This window comes from Camellia sinensis, chromosome 7, assembly GCF_055761805.1.
Source record: "Camellia sinensis isolate YWXY chromosome 7, ASM5576180v1, whole genome shotgun sequence".
NCBI lineage: Eukaryota > Viridiplantae > Streptophyta > Magnoliopsida > Ericales > Theaceae > Camellia > Camellia sinensis.
Genome location: NC_138967.1, coordinates 82,202,456 through 82,227,184, shown reverse-complemented (window position 1 = coordinate 82,227,184; position 24,729 = coordinate 82,202,456). Strand labels below are relative to the sequence as shown.

General features: G+C 32.2%; 1 protein-coding gene across 2 annotated transcripts; it reads left to right on the top strand.

Annotated features, from left to right (window-relative positions):
* Positions 1-4,371: 4,371 nt before the first annotated feature.
* On the top strand, positions 4,372-15,453 carry LOC114280394 (uncharacterized). Of its 2 annotated transcripts, XR_003635566.2 has the most exons (7): positions 4,459-4,846; positions 10,015-10,209; positions 10,856-10,972; positions 11,142-11,291; positions 12,383-12,433; positions 12,884-12,942; positions 15,051-15,453. XR_003635566.2 is itself a non-coding variant. In XM_028222752.2 (6 exons), the coding sequence occupies exons 1-6, from the start codon at positions 4,607-4,609 to the stop codon at positions 15,184-15,186; spliced, it is 897 nt and encodes a 298-aa protein (XP_028078553.1). In that variant the 5' UTR covers positions 4,372-4,606; the 3' UTR covers positions 15,187-15,453. The 2 variants fall into 2 exon arrangements, 1 of the variants encoding a protein (XP_028078553.1); XM_028222752.2 differs by lacking the exon at positions 12,383-12,433 and having other exon boundaries at positions 4,372-4,846.
* The last annotated feature ends 9,276 nt before the right edge of the window (positions 15,454-24,729 follow it).

Genomic DNA, 24,729 nt, shown 5'->3' with positions numbered 1-24,729 from the left:
TAGATTTATTGTTAAAAACAATACACCAGATCAGTCACGATAATGAATTGATTTCTCCTTTTTGTATGGTAGGAATGTGACCAATTTACTCACCCAAAAAATGGGAACAATTTTTTTTTTCCAACCAAACATATTCATTCAACATTCGCGAAGCGTTTGGCCTTTTTGAATGTCCGATTATCCTTTTTAAACTACTACACAAAATAAATAATAATAAAAATATAAAAACGCTAACAGGAGATGTGACCAAAAAAAAAATAAAAATAAAATAAAATACTGCAGTAACTATATATGGATTGTATCTATAATTATTTGTATGATGAGATTTTAAATGCTGATTAGAGAATTTTGACCAAATCAATAAATGTAGGCATGTAGAAAGACATGTGGATTGAAAAAAATTTAATAAATACTGATCAGAAGATTTTGACCAAATCAATAAATGCTGAGATTTTTTTTAAAATAAAAAATAAAAAATTTAGAAAATTCAGATTGAGATATTGAAGCTCTCACAGGCCTTGGGGGTTAAAAACCCTCTTTTGCTTAATATATAGTACTAGCCTATCACCCGTGCTATGCATGGGATAATTATAGATATTTATATTTGTTTTAGATTTTTTTTAATATATAAATTATGTTTTTTAAGATTTTTTATAAAAATAATTTAAGGGAGAAGTTAAAAAGCGTACTGCAGTAACTATACACAGATTGTATCTATAATTATTTGTTTGAGGGGATTTTAAATGCTGATGAGGGGATTTTAACCAAATCAATAAATGCAGGCATGTGGAAAGAAAAAAGTTAATAAATGCTGATCAGGGGATTTTGACCAAATCAATAAATGTTGAATTTTTTTTAAATAAAAAATTTAGAAATTTCAGATTGGGATATTGAAGCTCCCATAGTCTTTGATAATAATCATATGTGTCGGACTTTTCAATAATTTTTTTTTTTATGTTTGTTCTTAATACATTAAAGCGTTATTATGAGGGATAATAATCATATGTGTTGAGACTTTTCAAGGAATTCATATGTGTTGGATTTCAAAATTTTTTTTTATGCTTGTTCTTAATGCATTAAAGTGTTATTATGAGGGTAAGACTTGAGAGTTGGGAGAAGTTAATAAATGCTAATATTTAAAAAAAAAAATCGAAAAATCAAGAAATTTAGATTGAGAGATTAGAACTCACACAGGGGTTGGGGTTAAAAACTCTTTTTTGCTTAATATATAGTATAGAAGTATAAATAGATAGATGTGTTGGACTTTTTAAGGAATTTTTTTTATGCTTGTTCTTAATGCATTAAAGTGTTATTATGAGGGTAAGACTTGAGAGTTGGGAGAAGTTAATAAATGCTAAGATTTTTTTTTTAAATAAAAAAATCAAGAAATTTAGATTGGGAGATTAGAGCTCCCACAAGACTTGGGGTTAAAAAAACCCCATTTTGTTTAATATATAGTATAGAAGTATAGATAGATAGATGTGTTGGACTTTTTAAGATTTTTTTTTTAGGCTTGTTCTTAATGCATTGAAGTGTTATTATGAAGGTAAGGCTTGGGGGTTGGAAGAAGTTAACAAATGCTAAGTTTTTTTTTTTTTTTTTAAATCAATAAATTTAGATTGGGATATTGAAACTCCCACAAGGCTTGGGGTTAGAAACCTCTTTTTCTTTAATATATACTAGCATATCACCCGTGCTATGCAAGGTTTGTGTTTACAATTATCTATATATGTGAATTGCGATTTTTAAATGTCTTTTTATTTTTTATTTTTAAAATGCCTTCTTTTTTTTTCTGTTTTTTATATTATATTAAAGTTTAATATTTTGATAATAATCATATGTGTTAGACTTTTCAAGGAATTAAATATTTTTTTTATTATATTATATTAAAGTTTAATATTTTGATAATAATCATATGTGCTGCACTTTTCAATTTTTTTTTTATACTTGTTCTTAATGCATTAAAGTGTTATTATGAGGTATAATAATCATATGTGTTAGGACTTTTCAAGGAATTCGTATGTGTTGGATTTTAAAGAATTTTTTTCATGCCTGTTCTTAATGCATTAAAGTGTTATTATGAGGGTAAGATTTGAGAGAAGTTAATAAATGCTAAGGTGTTTTTTTTTTAAATCAAAAAATCAGAAAATTTAGATTGGGAGATTGGAGTTCCCACAAGGCTTGGGGTTAAAAACCCTCTTTTACTTAATATATAGTATATATAGATTATAAGATGAGAGAAATAAAGTCCTATCTTATTATAATGGATGAGATCATATAAAAAAAAACGTGTAGACATGAATGCCCTCCTATTTTATTGTGTTTACAATTATCTATATATGTAATTTGTGATTTTTTAATTTTTTTTTAAATGTCTTTTTTTTTTCCTGTTTTATATTATATTAAAGTTTAATATTTTGATAATAATCATATGTGTTGAACTTTTCAAGGAATTAAATGTGTTTTTTTTATTGTATTATATTAAAGTTTGATATTTTGATAATAATCATATGTATTGAACTTTTCAAGAATTTTTTTTTTAATTTTTTATGTTTGTTCTTAATGCATTAAAGTATTATTATGACGGATAATAATCATACGTGTTGGGACTTTTCAAGGAATTCATATATGTTGGATTTCAAAGAATTTTTTTTAAACTTGTTCTTAATGCATTAAAGTGTTATTATCAGGGTAAGACTTGGGAATTGGGAGATGTTAATAAATGTTAAGATTTTTTAAAAAAAAAATCAAAAAATCAGGAAATTTAGATGGGGAGATTGGAGCCCCACAAGGCTTGGGGGTTAAAAACCCTCTTTTACTTAATATATAGTATAGATAGATAATATATAATATATATATATATATATATATATATATATATATATATATTATAAGATGAGAGAAATAAAGTCCTATCTTATTATAATGAATGAGATCATATAAAAAAAATGTGTAGACATGAATGCCCTCCTATTTTATTGTGTTTACAATTATCTATATATGTGATTGTGATTTTTAATTTTTTTTAAATTTCTTCTTTTTTTCCTTTTTTATATTATATTAAAGTTTAATATTTTGATGATAATCATATGTGTTGGACTTTTCAAGGAATTAAATATCTTTTTTTTATTATATTATATTAAAATTTAATATTTTGATAATAATCATATGTTTTGGACTTTTCAATAATTTTTTTTTATGTTTGTTTTTAATGCATTAAAGTGTTATTATGAGAGATAATAATCGTGTTGGGACTTTTTAAGGAATTCATATGTGTTGGATTTCAAAGAATTTTTTTTTATACTTGTTCTTAATGCATTAAAGTGTTATTATGAGAGTAAGATTTGGGAGTTGGGAGATGTTAATAAATGCTAAGATTTTTTTTTAAATCAAAAAATCAAAAAATTTAAATTGAGAGATTGGAGTTCCCACAAGGCTTGGGGTTAAAAACTCCATTTTACTTAATATATAATATAGATATAGATGTGAGAGGTGACATAATTCAAAATTGGTTAAAAGCTAAAAAGTAAATATAGCTAGCTTCCCAAATTGTCCTTAAATAAATTTTTTATAACTTATTTTAATTTGAGAATCTGTATTAGACTGTTTTAGTGAAACTTCTATTTACAACATATTAAATCAGAAATAATTTAAATAAGTTGAAAAATTAATTATTTAAAAATTAAAGGAATGATACTTTTGACTTTTTTTTTTTTAATTACCAACTTTTAAATCATAATAAATTATACTAATGCTGTATTTGGTTGGGGGATTTGAGGAGAGATTTGGAAAGGGAAATGAAAAAGGTATGGAAATATGAATAAAACATGCCTAAATTTCACCTAATTTCACACACCTTTTTCCTTTCCTTTTCCAAATCCCTCCCCAAATCCTCCAATCAAACACAATATAAATAAGTTAAATGCAAGCAATTACTCATGCTATTCTAGAATTACCTAACAAAATTTTCTTTTAAAATAGATTTATTGTTAAAAAAACTAGACCAGATCAGTCACGATAACGAATTGATTTCTCCGAGTTGATTTCTCCTTTTTGTATGGTAGGAATAGGAACAATTTTCTTTTCCAACCAAACATATTCATTCAACATTCGCAAAGCATTTGGCCTTTTTGAATGTCAGTCCGATTATCCTTTTTAAACTACTGTAAAAAATAAATAATAATAAAAATATAAAAACGCCAACAAGAGGTGTGATTAAAAAAAACAAAAATTATATTAATTGGCTTAGATAGGTTCATATTTTAGGTTAATCACAATTTTTTTATTTTACTTTTTTATCTTAATCATCTAACGCAAAATTGTAAAATTCACCAATCAGTGTACTACATCTGAGCGCCACATGACCAATCAGAGTACTACATCTGAGCGACATGTGGCGCGCACCCTTGAACAACCAATAACTTGTCCAAAGCAAGGCACACCATTTTCTCTCAAAACTTCATCCACACATATCACATTCATGAGAGAGAGAAGGGGGTGAGAAAGAGGAAAAAGGGATTAAACTATTAGGGCAAAAGGCAGTTGGGACTTGGAAGAGAGTTTGGGTAAAAAGCAGAAGAGCAGAGTGATAATACTAGTAAGTGAGATGACAGCAACATCCTCTTTGAGGCTGCTGTGGTTGCCTCTTCCCTTTGCTTCCTGCCTTTCAGATTCCTCCAATCTTTTCCACACTGCTAACCCTAGTCCCTTCTCCAACAAATCTTCTTTCCCTTCTTCTTCTTCTGCTACATCCTCATCCTCATCATCATCTTACTCTCACAGACGATGGGTTGGTCGAAGTAGATTCTTCCACAGCCTATCCAATCTCTCTTCAACAAGACAGACGGTATGCCTCTCTCTCTCTGACTAGCATGTATGTATATTTGTGAGCCTATAAATGGTCATCTCTCTTTTGTGCTACTGAGACTCTGGTCTTATATGTTTGAGTGTTTAAGGTACATACTCTTTTCAGATTTGAGCTGGGTTTCTTATGTGTTTTGCAGTGGAAGATTTATTACTTGTTTTTAATTTGTGATGAAGTATTGGAATGTGGATTTCTTCTGTTTGTTTGTTTGTTTGGTGCAAGGAGACATAGCCCATTTGATTTTTTTTTTAATTATTTTTTTTGTTGTTTTTGTTAGTTTTGAAATTTTATTTATAATTTAGGAGCTTATTTCTAATTTAAGTTAGGATTCTACAAATTTTGATTTTTTGATGTAAAAGAAAAAGTCATACATAAATTGGATGATTGAGACAGCTTATGTGCTGATTTTATGTTACTAAAATTGTTTTTAGATTCTTACACTTTTTTTTCGGATTTCGATCCTCTCGAAATGGAGAGCTCCATTTCTTAATCAATGACAGATCCACATCAACAAATCTGTATTTTAAATTAAAAAATGGATAGGCCTTTTAAAACTTATAATGCCATGTTAGTTGTAGACCTTTGATTTTAAATTGTGTTGATGTGTTTACAACTCTTTCTCTCGCTCGCCATAACTCCTTTTCTCTAAAATTTAAACTGAGAGGGAGAGAGAGAGAGAGAGAGAGAGAGTTGATTTGCTAGTTTTTTTACAGTAAAGATGTTATGGCAAGCATATTTATTAGCAAATGCCATAACTCAATTGTGCATAAGATGTGTGGGGAATGGCCTTTAAACAAAATGAATCCCTATGTGGTTGCCAATATTTGCTATATTATCCTATACTAGCATTTGTTGGTGAGTCAGACCTGCATTAAACATTTAATTGCTAGATCCTTCTTAGACATGTAATAACTTCATTGATTAAATGTATCCTAATTTGGTAGTAGATGTATGATTAGTTATAAGTCCCTTTAGCCCTGATTTTCTTGTAAGGCCATCACTACAGTAAATGTTAATAGTAGGATTGCCCTCATTACACGTGGGGTGTTCTTTAAGTCCTAGAGGGTGGAGTGGGATGGTTTTTTATTGTTTAGCAAAATTTTGATGTGATAATTGTCATAATGGAAAAAAGAGCCACTCCCCTACGTGGACTTTATTGTGAGTGTTGGGGGTGTTGGACCTCCCTAAACCCCAAGTTTTGGGATATTGGGATAAGTATCATAAGTTGTACTGGTTCTTAGACATATCATGCACATTGAAATATATTGTTTAAATAAAGCCATTCCCTATAAGGACTCAAGTATGTTGTAAGAATGGAAAATCCGTGGATCATTTATTTCTACATTGCCCAATTGTTTTGAATTTATGGCACAGATTGTTTCTTTTGGGAAACATCGTGTGGGTGGCACCAAAAGGGAGAGCGCATATGCTCCTTGTTGATTTTTGAGCATTCGGCGGATCAAAGAAATCCAAAGTGTTTTGGTCTTGCGTTGTCTTTGCAACTTTTTGGGTTCTATGGTTGGAAAGAAATGTGAGATTGTTTGAAGATAAGTTTCGGGAAGTGGATTGCTTGTGGGATAAAGTTTTGCTCCTTAACTTTCTTTTGGGTGTCGGGGAATTCTCTCTTTAAAGTTTGCTCCCCGGTTCCCTTTTTTTGATTTATCAATAAAGTCTTTTGTTGTTGATTAGAAAAATGAATAAATAAATAAATAAGGTCTTGACTATGAGCCTTGTTTGCTGGTGTTGGACCTGCCTGAACCCCAAGCTTTGGGATTTGTATCATATGTTGTAGAGGTTCTTAGAAGACTTGGCTATGAGCATTGGTTGCGGGTAGTGGGTCGTGTTGGGAACTGGACATATGTTGGTGTTAATGTAGGGGAACTGCGAACTCATGTCTATTTTGATAGCTGCAATTGAAGATGAGTCGAAGGGTTCCATTGATAGAAAGCTCACTCAATCACAAAATGCAAGGGTTCTTTAACAACCTGCATCATAGCCCCTCACAAACCAGGTTTGTTGTGATCTAGTTGCATCCAAGTGTTGTTATCATTAGCCACAGAACATGGTTGCTTTATGGAATTAGGTGGCTAGTCGCTGGTAGGGAGAAGGGGAGGCAATATATGATGTGGGAGTCTGATAAGGTGACTGGTGGGTTGAGGAAGATAATGGTAAGGTCTAAGTAGCATAGACACAGACATAGACACGTAACACTACATTGTCATGTTGACACATTAATGCAAAAAATATAGGACACGACATGTTTGGGACACATTAAAATTTTACATTTTTATAAATTTATGATATGTGAAATATATAAATAGTTTATTCTAATGTAATGAAAAAAAAAAAGTAGCACTAATTGAAAATTAAAAGACGTATATTCCATAACTTGAACATTAAAATATCGTTCACATAACAATTACAAACTAAAGAATGCAAAATAGTAGTAGAATATATAAATATACATGATGTATTCATCTTTATGTGTGTTTCAAAATATATTAAGAGTAAATAAGTTGCATTTCAAAGAATATAGAACTTTGTTACTATGAAGAGATTCATTACATTGGTCATGTTAAGATGATTCAAAAAGTGTCTGTGAAGTGTCTACAAAGTGTCTAATATTACGAATTTATATATTTAATTAAGACACGTGAAAGAGGTGTCAACCACGCTTTTTAAGAGTGTCCAATCTAACATGCCTACCCTAAAGAATTGTCCGTGCTTCTTAGGGTAGGGTTACAAGTGAAGGGTAAAATGGTGAACTAATATTTTTCGTTAATGGCGTCCATGAAATATATAATTTTTATACTTGAAGGAGCTACAAGTCAACTTTTATTTTATTTTATTTTTTTTTTGGGGGGGGGGGGGACTTGGAAATGGGTTGTAGCTAAGGGGGGTTTACTAAATTTGATTTTAAGGGAAATATCATTTCAATGGGTAATAGGGCAAAGATTTGGAAATGGGTGGGCATCTTTTTGAGGTCAACTTTGCCTTTTAAGGTCAAATTTGCATATATATATATATATATCTAAAATCCTGTTATACCTTACCATTCATGACACAACGATACATTGGCGGTGTTCGGGGAAAAAAAATTTTGGGTTTTTTTTTTAAATTTTTTCTACTAAAAGACAGTTTTTGCAAAACTAAAAAAAAACAAATCCAAACAAAATATCACATCCAACCCCATAATCATTTCACTTTTTCTCTCACAAACATCATATCCAACCACAAAAAACCCAACCATCTTCCCAAACACCAAAATTTTTTTATCCAATAATATCCTGCAACTAAAAAAACCTACATAAAAACCCACTTTCCAAACATTCACATTAATCTATACGACTTTGTATCGTGTGATACATGTCCTTGATCAATACAGTAAATGATTCGTATGTATTTGTAACTGATATGTATCACATATCATACAATTCTAACAACAATGAAAAGGCCCTAAAGGACTGTAAGAAAATAAAATGCATTAGAAAACACAAAGTTGCACGTGATTATGATTGAATTTAAGTGTCCAGTTTTGCGTTTGTTGTCATATTATATAGATTTGTAACTATACATATCACATATCATTCAATTCTAACAACAATGAAAAGGCCCTAAAGGACTGTAAGAAAATAAATGAAATAGAAAACACAAAGTTGGACGTGATTATGATTGAATTTAATTTAACTGTCCAGTTTTGCACTTGTTGTCATATTATATTTTGCTCTTAAGAATTTTATCTCAAATATTTTGGCATTATTGTACTTGATTATGATTGAATTTAAGTGTACAGTTTTGCATTTGTTGTCATATTATATTTATTAGCTTTTAAGAATTTTATCTTAAATATTTGGGCATTATTGTACTTGTTATCTTATCTCTTTTGAAATGTATACATTGAATCGTAGGAGCATTGCTACTAGCACAAATGTTCTGTACTTGTGTAATTAATTTTTATTTATTTTTATTTTTCAAATTTTAGTTCTTTCACATGTTGATTTTGTTGGATACATTGAATTGTAGGAGCATTGCTATATGTTCTCTATTTCCCTCCAACCCCCGCGCCCCCCCCCCCCCCCCACCCAATTTTAGTTATTTCACATGTTGCTGCTTTTTGTTGCATATTATGCATTAGGCAATTGGAATAAAATCTTCTCTTAATTATGTTGTCATAAACAAACTTTTTTTGAACGTGGTGAATATGTTATCCTTGGACAAAAATGCCAGTGTCGCGGAGTTCATTCTGTTTATTCGAAATCTAGGCTGTAGTTTATTTCTCTCTGCAGATCTGAAAGTATATTGAATTTTGATGCATTCAGATGTTGTAGCCTGAGTTTAGATATCTTATTTTAAAGATTACCGTATAGAAATTAAGTTTTGCCCTTGTCTTGGATTTGATGCACTTGTATTGGATTTGATGCACTTGTAACAAGGTATCGTCAAATGGAAGAACCAGAATAATTTTCTATTCTATGAATGTGATTGGTTTAATGGGTTATGACAGTTTTTCAAAATGTAAAACTCAAATAACAACAATCATAGGTTCTGAAGGCTTTATATTATCCATGCTATCATAATAAGCGAGGGGGCATTATTTTCTCTCATGGGCTCTTTCTAAATCACAGGAAATTACTAAATGTCATTGTTGTAATTTGTAACCGCTCTCTCTATCAAGACAACCCTACATTCCTTGCTGATGATAATCCCACATCTATTTGATTATGTATGAATAAAATTCTTAGAGGACATAGGAAATTGCAAAAATGATGTTTTAAAGAGACCATTATTCAAATGCTAAACTAGAGGTGACGCTGCTCTCCTTTATTTTCTCTTCAAAAGTTTGCCTGCGGTAATTGCCTTCATGATTGTAATTGCCTTCGAGGTTTTAGACTACCCTATTGCACAGCTCTTACTCCCTTTCATCATTGAAGGTTAAATTAATAGCGGAACAAATGAAAAAAGCCACTTTAAATTCACTACATTCCAAAATGACCTTTTTCAAGACACAAATCCTGCCTGCTTAGACCATGGCAGTTTTTATGTGTTTCCTATTGTTGTGAAATTGAACTCGTCTTTATGTTCATTTTTGCGCGGTTGGTTTTCACTAATGATTTACTAGCAGGGGCCTCTGTTTTTATGTGCTGGTATAGTGGCTTTCTGGATGTTCCAAACGAGATCAAAACATTGGTAGTGGGAGGAATGAAGATGAAATTGCCTTGCAGATGTTTGGTTCTGATGAGGAAGTCACCACTCAGATTCCAACCCAAGCACAATCTGTTGTAAAAGGATCAGGGGAAGTTCTGGTATCAGAATATAAACCTGTCCCTGATGTAGATTATCTGCAGGTTTGTTATCTTCTTGAACCACAATTTTTGAATTTGCAATGAGCCTTTCCCAAGAGTTTTTTTCAACCCCTGGCATCATGGTTAAGAGACCAAACAGGTAGCACTTTGTCTACGAGGCCAATGGGATGATTTTTACTTTATTAACTTTTTAGAGAGCCATCTATTTTTTTATGAATGTTTAGAGAGTTTTCAGAAGCATATGACAATACCATATGCAAGTTTATTTGTGTAAGGTATTGTAGATCAAAATCTATGCTATGTTAGGCTGTGATGCTTTTGGTAGATTTTAAGCTCAGGCTGAGCTGCAACTTGCAAGCAGTCTTTTAACTCTATTTATGCTGATTAAAATGGACATCAGCATTTGGTTTCTACTACTGGGTATAGATTTTCACTTTTAATAGTTATTTGGAAAAATCTGAGTTCAATTTTATTATTTTACTCAGACTCTTGAAAAATTTGCTTAGAGTCGCCACCCAACATAGAGTTTGGGTGTGTTAGGCCACCTGAAAAATAGATTTTTAATGAGCCAGTACTTTTATATTTTCTGTTTACCAATGTGTTTTATTTTAACGACTCTTATAATGGTCTGCATGGATTGTAGGCATGTGCTTGTATATAAATCAATATTTTTTCCCCTTTTTGGTAGGAGTTACTAGCAATTCAACAACAAGGGCCAAGAGCTATTGGTTTTTTTGGGACACGGAATATGGGATTTATGCATCAAGAACTTATCGAGATTCTTAGCTATGCGATGGTTATAACGGTATAATGCCTCAACTTCTGTTTTTTGCAAGGAACAGTTGGTTCCTATTGTGCAGAATGAGACAGGACATTTAGTCGGTGCTGGGTCTCTCCTTTGCATGTCAATGTCACATTGTGTGCTGTAGATTGTGATTTTCCTAAAATTTCTCCTCTTTTCTCTTTGGTTACAGAAAAATCACATTTTTACATCTGGTGCATCGGGGACTAATGCAGCTGTTATTAGAGGTGCTTTAAGAGCAGAGAAACCAGAGCTACTTACTGTGATATTGCCTCAAAGTTTGAAAAAGCAACCTCCTGAGAGCCAGGAATTGCTTTCGAAAGTAAGAATCTGGTTATATTGTTCTTTTGCGTCGTACTCCTTGTAATGGGATTTGGAAATTTATACATTGTCATTTTGCCACTATTTTCTCATCAATCTTTTATTGTTAAAGTTATTAACGGGGAGTTCGGTAACATTTACAATTTATTGTTTTTTTTATTTACCGATAACAAAAACAAAACCCTGTTTGGTGAACACATGTTTCCAAAAACTTGTTTTGAAAACAAGTGAGGGGAGTGGCCGGAGGGGATTGCTGGTGGGAGGTGATGGGGGTTGGAGGTGGGAGTGTTCAGAGGTGGTGGAGGGAGTAGGGAATGATTTTTTTTAAAATGAAACAAGGTACAACACTTTTTGTTTTTTTTAAGCATTTGATAAATTTTGAAATCTGTTTCCTTTTTTTGTGGAAATGAAAACAGACTGCAAACAAGTTTTTATTTTCAGTTTGGAACTATTTTGTTTTTGTGTGTAAACATAAACTTTGCTAAATGGGCCATAACTATTACATTTTACTGTCTTCCATTTGACATTTTCAATCTGTAAGTAGTGTATTTGCCTTGCTCCAGATGTTTGTGTATTTCATGTTCTGCTTGTTATTATTACTATTATTTCGTTGTTGATTATGTATTCTGTTCATAAGAACTGCCTTTATGAACGCCCCCCCCCCCCCCAAAAAAAAAAAAAGAAAAGAACAGAAAAGGAGGGAAAGGGGGAGATGATGAGGAGAGAGGGAGAAAGAGGTTCTTTGGAAAAGGGTTGTTTTATTGGAAATGTTTGCTTGTGTTTTTCTCCTTGAATCCATACAGTTAAAAAAAAAAAAAGAAGTTTTTCTATTGTTTACTTCAGTTTATATAAGAAGGTATAAATATCATTTTGTAATCAGTTTTATTAAGGAATACCTGGAAGATCAGGCATGAAGTATGGAATTTTTCTTGCTGAGGAAACTATTAACCTCTAATAAAATTCATCATATTCTAATGACAAAACTATTTGGGTTGAAAATGATTTTAACATCCAGCCAAAAGTTTATGCTCTTTAGAACAGAAGAATGAATATTGGATGGTTTAGTCAGTTTTGGTATTTTAAATTGGGCAGGGTCTACTGCATTTTGGAAATTGATGCTGAAGTTGGGATCTAAATTGTAGAGTATGGCTTCTAGTTCTTGCCAATCTATCCCTTTTCTGAACTTATTGTGTAGTCTTGGTATAGTGATTATTTTATGTAGCTATGTGATAATTTGTTTGACACATGATTATTATATGGTTATCATTTTCCACTTCACATGAACATTGACTAGATGGTCAGTGAAGTGGTCAATGAAAAGGGTTCTTTCAGCTGGATCACTGGTCATTTGGATGGTTTGGATGCTTGAGCGTTTACCTTTCTTGTGGTTGTAGAAGGAGGCTTATTAACATATTCCTTAGATGAGGAATCCCTGTCAGCAGCGTGGACTGGCGATGATAACAAGAATTGAAACCAATACTTGATAGTGTCTTGTGGAAATGTTCCTAATTCAGTTAGATTCTTTGATGTGTAATGATAAATCTGAAATATCTTTTGGGGTATGGTAATGTTAACTATTTCTTGGATTTGCAGGTGAAGAATGTAATAGAGAAGCCTCATAACGATCATCTACCTTTGATAGAAGCCAGCAGGTTAGTGAAAAAGGCTGCCAAAGAGTTTATCTCTCTCTCTCTCTCTCTCCAATTGCTTCCAAGATCTGGTGCATCTATTTTGCTTATATATTAACATCTACAGAAACTATCTCCATGTACATTGGCAGCTGCCAAGTTGTTCTTGATGGCACTAGAAATATGTCTTTCCCTATCAAAATCTGTGCCCTTTGCATGAACATTTTTCTAGTTTGAAACTCTTAATTTTCTGACTTCATACAGAAAGTGCATTTCATTTTGCTCCTCTTTTGTCTTTGATTTTAATTTGATTTTTCATTTTACAAATCAAAGCAAAAGATAATAATGACATCGTGTGTTGGGAGAGAGATCTTGGATATTTTAGTAGTTGTGAACTGTGATGTTATCAGAGTCCAACTCAGTTGTCCTATGAAGTATGGGTACTTCAAAAAATATTTTGTACCCGTACGGGGCATTAGTACTTTTCATGATAATTTGTTTACGTATTGGGTACCCAAAACAGATACCCAATTTTTTCCCCCCCCTTAATATATACCCAGGTCGTACCTTAGTTAGAATATATATATTTTATTTTATTTATACAAAGATGATATTAGTTTAATTAAACTTATTTCTATGCTTAGCATGATTTTTAAAGTAAACTTTGGTTTGTAGGTTCTTTAATATAATGATATTTTATTTTTTACACTAAAGGTGGTTTTGAGATTGGATCTTAACTAACTAAACCATTTAACTAATTTTTGAATTACTCCGAATTAAAAATAAATAGTTTTTACAAATGTTCCCAGCCATACCCATACCCTCTTATTTTATTTTATTTTATAATTTTATCGTATCAGTGTACCCTTAGTGTATCAGTGTTCATACATGTGCTTCATGGTTCTACATACATCAGCTGAGAAATTTAAACTGTTGATGAGCCAATTTCTGTGTAGACTGTTTTGTGTTTTTCATTTGAAATTGCCCATGCTCAGAACTGAGCTCAAGAATGATCTAACTAACCACAAGCTCTGGCTTTGCATGAGAAACCCCAGACCCTTGAAAAGCCAATCCAAAATCGTATAATGGAGCAAATTGGACATGGCGAACCTACACCTTATGTTGTACCAGCTTTGTTGTCATGGATACATTTGATCTTTTACTGGCTTTTACTGTTGTTTTGCTTGCTTCGTTGGCTGAGGGTAGGGATGTAAGAAAAACCGAAAAAATTGACCAAACCGGCTATATTTGGTCTGTTTTTTAACAAGAATTGGTCTGTGGGGTTTTTAAATTTGATTTTTTTCAGTTTTCGGTTCGGTATCGGTTCAAACATCTTGTGCACTAAACTAAACCGAAACTGACCGCTTCAACATATATTATATTTTTAATATATATATAATCTAATAATATAATGATATTAATAAGTATAATAAATTATTAACCTTAATTAATTAACCTTATCATTTTTATAACCTAAGTTATAACCTCTTATTATATATGATCTGCTCATTATTGAAACCTTAATATTTTTTAACTTTTTTTTGTTTTTCTTTTTGTTAATCTAGGAATTGAAAAGTATTTATTAAATGGATATATTAGATATGTTTGAAATAGTAAACAAATAATTAATTTAATATTTTTATATAGATTAGCGATTATATTGAAAAATGTCTCAAATTTGAAAAGTCTTAGACCGATTAAATTGTACCGAACCGAACCGAACTGAATCGCTTCAATCGGTTTGGTTTGGCATGGTTTAATGGGAGAAATAGTCTACATTGGTGTTCAAAATAATAAAACCGACGTTATCGGTTCGGTAAAAGTTTTTACTTAAATACCGACTGTACCGAACTAATTACATCCCTAGCTGAGGGTAATAACTTCATTTGAGAGCTCTGTTGGGCTCAGTTTATGACCTTTGAGCCCCTCTCTTGTTTAGAGTACTAGAGAATCTATTTAGTAGCTACATTACATGTTCCAACACTACATAAATTGGGTGAACTTTGCACGTCACTTGCGACTTTTGTTATACATAAACTTGGAGACCACGCTATATATCGAGCTTGATTGATGTTATCTCTTCTACGGGGATGTTGATTTTTTGATTCACGATTGTTATTGTGAAAGTGCAGGCTATGTAATATGGACATCATTTCACATGTTCAGCAAGTCATTTGCTTCGCATTCCATGATAGCAAATTGCTTATGGATACATGTCAAGAAGCTAAGAATCTCAGAAAGATTGTAACGCTTTTCTATCTGGACTGATGAGGAGCACTGACTTCGTCCATTTGTCTATATCCATTGTTTGGGTAGAGCTTTTCTATTTTGTTTTTTTTGGCAAATTAGATGGAACAAAAACATGTATTCATGATCATTCTATGCAGATTGAAATATTGCCTATAGAAGTTCAATTGGAGGTGTTCATTGAAGGAATGAGAAGGGAAGACTTTTATTTTTTATTTTATTTTTGTTGATACTGGTTCAATTTTAATAAAAACGATTAGTCAATAGAAGAAATGGATAATTATTAAAGCTTTGCTGCCCTCTGCATATATGGATGCATCAAACACCTTTTTTAAAGTGGAAAATATTCGGTTGAGTATTATATTATCATTTTTTTTTTCATTTTGATTACAGAAAAGTTACCAGTGAGAAAAATAAATCAATTTGGTTCATATTCTAGAGGTGTTATGCTTGAATGAATCTGGGCAATTCATTGATTTATGTGTGCATTGTGTATTTTTTTTTTTGTTTGTGCTCACATAGCATTGTTATTTTGGTTAAAGGGTAATTACAATGTTCCTTTTGTTTGGAACGGTTTATTTTGGTGAATAATTTTCTGTGGAAAAAAATTCAGATATATATATATATATATATATATATTTTTAATGTATGGTTACTGGTGGATGTGGTGGGATGGTGAGCAGGGATGAAATTAAGATTTCATTATCAGAAGGATCAAAAGAAAAATAATTTTTAATAGGATGACTAAGTTTTTATTTTTTATTTTTTTTATTATGTAAAATAGAAAGAGAATTTAAAATGAAAGAAGAATAATATGTATTTTTTTAATAATGGGAGATCATTTTATATATAAAATTTTATATTTTAAAAGTTTTATGACAAATAATAATATTCGCAAAAATTGAAAAAAAACAAGGGTTATGGCCTTTCATAATCTTTTTTTAATTTCGTCCCTGATGGTGAGGTTATGGGGGGGGGTGGTGTGCTAGTGTGTCGATTGAGATGGTGGAGAGGGTGGTGGTGAGTTATAGAAGTGCAGTGGCGATGGTTATAGTGGTGGCGAAGCAGTAATGTGGTAGCACGGGTAAAATTATCTTTCAAAATTAAAAAATATTTTGTCTCGGCAAGTTTGTTTTTTGTTAACTAAAGAATTTTTTTCCCGTTTGATTTTCATTGCCCGTCATTGCAAATGTTAGAAAGTGCCAAAAAAAAGTATTTTGTTGAAACAAACGGTTATTTTCCATGATAGTTGGTGTAGTTACTATGATCTCATTTGTATGAATTAGTAACGGCTCATTTGTATGAATTAGTGACGGCAATTTTTTTTTAAGTATATAAAATTTATATAAAAAAATGTTACAAGAATTATGTGGTCAAAAAGAATAAAAAATTACTACACTTAAGAATCAATAGATCTAGAACCAAAACTCAAAAATCAAACCTAGATAAATTAATATTATAGCTACAACAAACGCCCTGCATTTTTTCCATCACCATTCTTGAATTTTCAAGATCAATCAGTCGTTGCGCACCACAAATGTCATGACCATCAACTTTCAAAAGCCAAAACTCCACCATTGATGAAGCTTGAAGGTCATTGACTCCAGATGTCGTCTAACGGAATGGGGCACTTTCCTATGGGTGTTCAGATTGTGAGGGTGACTTTGGCCAAGTAAGGATCCTCTGTTCCCAAAAATTTCTGTCCTCCAGTCTCAAATCACTCACAACTATTGGATCATTTGAGAATTTCAAGATTTGAGAATCGCAAGACATATCCAATAGTTATGAGTGATTTGGGATATGAGGATAGAAATTTTTGAGGATAGGGGATCCTTGAGCACTTTGGCCGATAGGGTTTTTGGACTAGTTTTTAGGGTTATGACTGAGCTATGATAGAATGAATATAGAGAGAGAATGAGAGAACAATAAAGAGCTGGGAAAGAGAGAGTGAGAGAAGAATAGATAGAGACACTTAGAAGAAAGAGACAGTGATTGAGAGTCTTGAGGAAGACGTTTAGAAGGAAGAGAAACATGTATGACACTTGAGAAATCATAACATGTATGAGATAACAATAGAATATTTGTTTTGTTTTGTCATACCAATAGAGCTTTAAATCACTGTTGAATTCTGAATATCTAAACCAGCTGACCAAACTAATACCCAAAAAATATGTTTTTAACAAATTATTGCCGATTGTACTGTGCTTCGAAACTGTCCGCATGATTGCCGGATTGGGTGGTTCTGTTGGGTTCCAAAGTTTGATGAACATCCCTAATGCAAATTGTAAATAAATTTATCTTTAATAGTATTTTATTTTAAAGTGAAAAGTTTATAATGAGCCATATCATTATGTATGAAAATTAAATATGAATTTATAATTTGTACGACAAAACTCTAGTTACATAGCCCTCCTTTGAATACATTTAATTCACTTTGTTGGAAGACAATTAATATTTTGACAATAGTATTATTTTACGCAATAAAATTGTATTTTGTTTTGTTCTTGTACAATTATTTTTAGTAACATTTTTAAATAAAAATGGGTTAAATCAATTAAAAAAACTTATTGTCTCTCTTTCAATCCTTTGCCATTCTCTCTCCCCTTTTTACATCTTAACCATTGAGAATTCACCAATGTGTTACCCGCAACCTTTGCCCACCCACTCCTTTGTGGTTATCAATATTAATTTCTCTAGTTGCAACCACATTCACAATGTTCAAAATGCTACAATTAATCATTAAACTATCTCATTCTTTGTTTCGTTTATCACTGCAACAAAGACTTAATATTCTTAAATTGATGTTAGGAACATCCTCTAACTAAGACTTGGTCATATAAATATAAAGAATAATTGAAGACAAAGGTAGGTTAGTTTGTGCTTCGCAAATCAGAAACAAGTTCCAACATTAAAAGAATCGAATCTTTCCTCTATTACACTTTTATCTTTGGTCAAGAAGGTGGTCTTCATTCATAGTCCAAATATCGATTGTCGATTGTTGATTGTTGCTTTTGTTAGTTTAATGCTTTGGTTGTTGTGTTCCTTACTTCAATGAAGTTCTTCAGTTTTCCAAAGAAAAAAGAAAAAAAAAAAAAGGCCATGGCCAACTGATAGGGTCATGCTCTTTCCCTAACACTTGTATAGATCATCAATATCTGCTCTTCCAGTCCTTAAACAAATTCTAGATACTTCTCTTTCATTATATCATACATGATGTGGCTAACAACATTGGATAAGAAACTCATTAACAATAGCCCAGTGAGTGGCCAGCAAAAGTATTAGGCCTTCTTGGTGGTGCTGATTTGGTGGCTTGGAGTATGAAGGAAGGGGAGAGAGACATAAAGTAAGAAGATCCATTTAGAGTTTCATTACTAGAGAGAGGTCAACCTAATATTCTCAAATTAGTGGAATTAATTGTATTTAGTCTAATGAATATGAAAGGTCAATGTAATTTATTCTGTAATTAATGCTTAAAATTTATAAATGGAAAGATTGATAAACCATAAAAAAAAAAAAATCAAAATCAAAAAACGGGTGATGATTGAGACCCCCTTCAATCACCACCCCCCACAGACACGTGGCGGGTGGTGATTGGAGGAGAAGGAATAAAAAAAAAAAAGAAAGAAAAAGTAGCCAACCAGGTGAAGAGGGGGTCAAGGGGGCGGGAAAAAAAAGGGGTCCAAGCCATTATTGGTGAAGCATATAAATGGATAGAATGATAAATAATTAGTTAAATGCTCTCAATATTTTTGCAATTCCAATTTAGTTGTAACACAAATTTGTTTATGCTGGCACAACAAAGATTTTAGGATAAATTACAATTGACTTTCTCTAAAGGTTTAAAACAAATATAAGAAACCCTTCTAGTTTAAAGTAATTATATAAACTTCAAATCCAGTGACAATGGATTAAACAAAACTAGCGAAGGATGCCAAATTATTTTTTTACCCCTTTATGTATTAGTATCAAATTACTTTATTAGTAATATATATATATATATATATACATTCTTCCTCTCTTGTTTTCCTTACTACTCTTTCTCCCTCTAACTAAATCCACTAGCGTAACTCCTTTTTATTTACCTCTAGCCACATTTCATCTTCGATCACCACCTACCAACACTACCTACTCTCTTATTTCTTCTCTCATGATTGAACCCTAACTCTTCACAACCACCCCTCTTCAATACCTTCAATTCCTTTAAATACATGTTATCTAATGCTCATTTGCAACTAATTTGGGTTGGCTTTTTATAATAATTAGATATGACAAATGCATATTTTCGTGATGATTTGGAAGAGGAAGGTATGCAGATTGTAGAAGACATGAGTTAAAACATTATCCTAGAGTTTGCTTTGACAGATTTCTCAAGACTATGTTGAAGTTTGGATACATGCAAAGTCATCGGGAATGTGTTTGTCCCAATCACCACAAGTTTGAAAAACCATCTCTTCAAGTTAAAAGTTAGGAACTTGGTTAGGTGAAGGACTGCATTCCATTTTTAGATAAGGAGCCTTGTCTTTTAGCTTAACTTGAGTATTTAAAAGATAAGATTCTAGAAAGTAAAAGTGTTGGAAATAAGATAATCCGTTTAGGATGAAGAAATGATCAGTTTGTATATATATATAATACTATTTTGAAAGCCCATTGATAACAAAGCTAAATGGATTTGTGACGCTTCAAGAATGAGTGGGCAGTTAAGGAAGAAGAATGAGTGGCCAGACCTAGAGAGTTACGACATGGCAGCCTCCCAGCTTAGTATTTTGGACCCCTTTTTGTATTTCCAATGTATCTCTCTCTTCCCTCACTTCTTTCTCTCTCTCTCTCCATTCTCTCTACACACACTCTCTCTACCATAACCACAATCTTCAACCTTTAGATTTCATGTCATAGAGTTTGATTCGATCAAAAGGTAATAATGTTGTAGAGAAGACGAGGGCTTCACATCCACTGAAGCTGATCTCCCTTTCGCCACTTTTGGGTTTTTTTCCTTCTCCTCTTCACTTTTGAGGTAGGGTTATATTTTATTTCTTTGATATGGGTTTGTGTAAGTATATGTAGTATTTTTGATTTACTTCATTGGTAGATTGTTAAAGAAAATTGTGAAAATGCGTGTTAGATATTAGGGTTTGGAAATGATTGGGTATTTTTCTATAATTTTCTTATCAAACCTATTTATTAATACCAAATAGCACTTACTCAAAAAAAAAAAAAAAAAAAAAAAAAAAAAAAAACCAAATAGCATGTAGGTACTTTAATTTGAGAAAGTCTCAATTTTATTACACCCTAACTTTTGAAATTTCTTATGATACGAAAATTGTTATTTTGATTATGAAATTGGAGATAATTTCATATTGAATTATTATGATTTATGGAATTATTACATATCAATAGAGATTGCATTGCTAGCCATTAGTGGAAAATGACATTGTTGTTGGAATTACCATCATAGGTTGAACTAAACCATTCTTTAAATTGTATTTGAGAATTATTATGCTTATCAGATAAAAACTCGTTCTTGAACAGAGGTGTATTGAACACATTTTCTAAAATAATGAGAATTGGCATGAGTTGCCCTTTGTACAATTTAAACATCATGGTTTTTAAATTGGTTGTTACGGTGAATTTGAGTAACATATAGAAATGATGATTAATTGACTAGAGAGTCCTCGGTGAAAGATTAGAAATTCATGTGGAGGAGTGTGAACTCGCTTTTTTCGCGCCCGCTTTCAAAAAGGATTGAAATGAAAGCCCTCATAGTTCGGACTCCCACAGTTCTGAATCTAGTTTCATAAGTGTAATATGAAACTGATAAACACTAAAGAGTCCAAATCTGACAAATCTTTTTGAAAAATCGATTTTAAATCAAATAATGCCAAAATTGGACTGATTTGCTAGATATAGAGTCGCCACCAAAATATTTTATTTTTGAAAAAATTTAGGAAACTCTGACTCGTGCTGAAGGCCACGTGTCCGTAATCACCAAAGTTACCTTGGCTCGAGAACTTAGGTACGAGAGGGGAATGTCTTGAATTGAGCACCTTCGTTCGTCCGATCAAAGATCGACCTCTACTAATCATAATATGATTTTTTTTATAAATATTATGTGTTCGTATTTCGGTCATTAAACTAGCATTAAGTATAGACTAGTTTGCTCAATTTGGAACAATTCAACTCATGTTTGTTTGCGAAAATGGTTTGAATTTGCCACCTCAAGTGGGCTTAAAATTTGCAAATTTGCCACCAAACATAGTGGGCTTAAAACATGATTTGCCACACAATAAAGTGGGCTTAAAACGTACATGCGTTGAATCGTTCCAATTCAAACAACAAGCCTTCATCCACTGGCATTCATGCAGTTTAGCATTTAAACACACAGCCTCATGGCAAGCATGCTAGACATAGCAACATTCACACTTATGCAAGTATGCTAAAGCGTAAAAACTCGCTTAGTACTCCAAGCTAAAAGTAGAAACTAGTTAGAAAGATGCATAATCCTAACTATACAAGATGCCTAATGCAACACATGCAATATGCAATTAATAGGCTCGGCTACTAATATGGCATATGGATCGATTTGAACAGCATGCGATTTAAACACGTATTCAAAGAAGTATTGAAATTACAATGTAGTTTGAATGATGCACCGAGTCTCGATGCGTGCAATACAAATAAATGGATGTAAGCATGCGATATGCTAATTGAAATATATCCCTAATCTAACCATCAAAAGCGATTAAATAAAAGGGAGAAAGACGTGGGGTTGAAAGACATACACATATGCACGCACACTTATTACAACATTACGCTCTCGCGAAGGAGGGTCCGAATGAATAAACACTAACTAGCTAGCTAAACTAAACTAATTAAGCTAACTAATTATTACAGAACTCGAAACTAATTAACTATTTTAGTTAACTAGGTATTACAAACCGAAATCAAATAACTAGTTAAACTAACTAATTATTTACAACTCTTAATTAGCTACAACTAATTAATTACAACACATATCTAAGCTAGATATTTAAGCGATAAGTAAACTTGGACTACAAGGGAGGCTCATGCATGTGCTCGGTTTTCACTTGAAAAGGGACTGTCTTGCTGCTGCATGTCTCTGTTTGCACACTTGAACACCAAAGAAGCTGTCCACTTCCAAAACACCTCTGCTCCACCTCAGGAACACACTGCGCAAATTTCATTGGTGGCTGACAGGGGGCCGGTTAGCTACCAATGGTGGCTGGTCGGCTACCATTGGTGGTCGATCGGCCACTGATGGTCTGAGCTTCCTTGTTGCAATAGAGAGCAAAATAGAGCATTTCTTAAGAGTTGTTTGCACACTGTGCCTCTCATTTTCATGGGGAAATCCAAGGAGAGACAAGTTTTGGTTCACAAATCATCAATCAAGCAATTTCATTGCATGATGGCTTGTGAAACCAATTGTGCAAGATCGATGAATGCACAACAAGACCAAAATGTCCATCAGCCTATCATGCATGATCATGGGCAATGGAGATCAAGGAAAGTGGCACATTTCATTACTTTTGAGTATGAAATGTCCCATTTTCCTTGTGTTCGCATTAACGTCTGATTCGAACATATGCAATGCAACACAAAAGATACTTATATTGCCTCTTTTACTTGTTAATTTTTGTTTACTCATTTTAATTACAAAATCATCATTTAATCCATTAAGTCCATTGGTGAGTGTCCTCTAATGGAAAGATGGCTCAAACCTCAAGTTGCTCTGGGCATGAAAGAGACATTACACTGTTAGTAATGAACCCCCTAAGGGATTAAACCATTAGGTGTAGCACCTCCATTTCACGTTTAGGCAAACAAGTAGTTTGAAACCACTTTCAAAGCTGTTAGACTTATTTATTTTGATAGTTTATTTAATTATATTTTAATTTATTTGGAAGAGAAAAATAGAATCAAAATTTATTTTGATGATTTATTTGAAAGAGAAAAATAGAATCAACATTTATTTTGATGATTTATTTAATTATGTTTTAACTTATTTGAAAGAGAAAAATAGAATCAAAATTTATTTGTCTCATTATTTCTCACCTAAACCTATATCTTAAATGTTGTTAGAATGTATTTAATATTTGCTTAAATCAGGAGTTCAAACAGCCCAAAACAAAAGTTCAAACAGCTCAGCACAGCAGCAGACCAAAAGGTTCAAACAGCCCAACGCAACAACGGGCCAAAAGGTTCAAGTTGAAGATATTCAAATTAGTAATGATGGAGTGCAAGACATTCAAATTAGTAATGATGGTGTACAACGGCTATAAACGGCTATATATTCAAATGAATTACAACAACTATAAACGGCTATAAGTTTTATTATATATACCAAAGCCTTCAATGTAAAAAAGTTACAAAAAATCAGAAAATATTCTTTGATCTATAATCACTCACATTTATTCTCTGAAAATTTTTCTAAGAAGTGTTCTTCAATTTTTGTTTATATCCTCTTTCAGAAATTATACATTGAGACGTATAGCTTTAAGCCCATCTTTCCTGTGTGAGGTTTACAGAAAAACCAGAGCTTTACTTTTATATCTATTTTTGAGAGATAATTCTTGTAACTTTCTGTGAAAGCAAAAACACTTTCTTTTCAACCTTGTAAGAGTGTAGTACACTCAGTGTTCTTCACTTAGAAAGTCTGTGCAAAATATGTGGGGAATTGCTCCATTTGTAAAGAGGTTGCTAGCACCCCCGTGAAGCTAGAGCATAGTGAAAAATCTCAAGTGAAGCTTGAGGAGTCGACGTAGGCCGAGTTGAAGCCGGACCACTATAAATTTGTTTGTCTCTCTCTCTTTTATCGCTTTATTTTATTTAAATTGTTGTAACTATATTTCACATTTTTACTGTACTAAAATCATTAACTGACATAGTTGTTAAAACACTTGTTTTAATTATTTTATTTTATTAACTATATTTATCTATTGTGTTAGTCATAATTTTTATTAGGGTATTATTAATTTTTTTATTGTAAAAACCTAATCCATCCCCCCTTTTAGGTTGTCTTTTGGGTAACAATTGGTATCAGAACCTAGACTCTTGTTTTAGATTTAACCATCTGGGAGTTTCGATCCATGGCAACCTTAGCTGAAGGACAAGCCACAAATAGGCCACCATTGTTTGACGGAAACAACTATAGTCATTGGAAGGATAAGATGACCCTATACTTACAAGCCACTGATTATGCCATGTGGATTATTGTCACCAAAGGTCCAAAAATTCTTACTAAATTAGTAGACAATATTAGTGTACCTAAAACAGAAGATGATGTGATGAGAGGGATCACAAATTATTTTAAGCCAATGCTAAAGCCAAACTCACTCTTGTTTGTGGATTAGACTCTAAGGAGTATAATAGAATTTCAAGTTGTGATTCGGCAAAAGAAATTTGGGACAAACTAGAGGTAACGTATGAAGGTACAATCCAAGTGAAGGAATCTCGTATTGATATGCTTGTTATAGTTATAAATTATTTAAAATGAACTCTGATGAATCTATTTCAAGTATGTTTACTACATTTACTGAAATTGTAAACTCT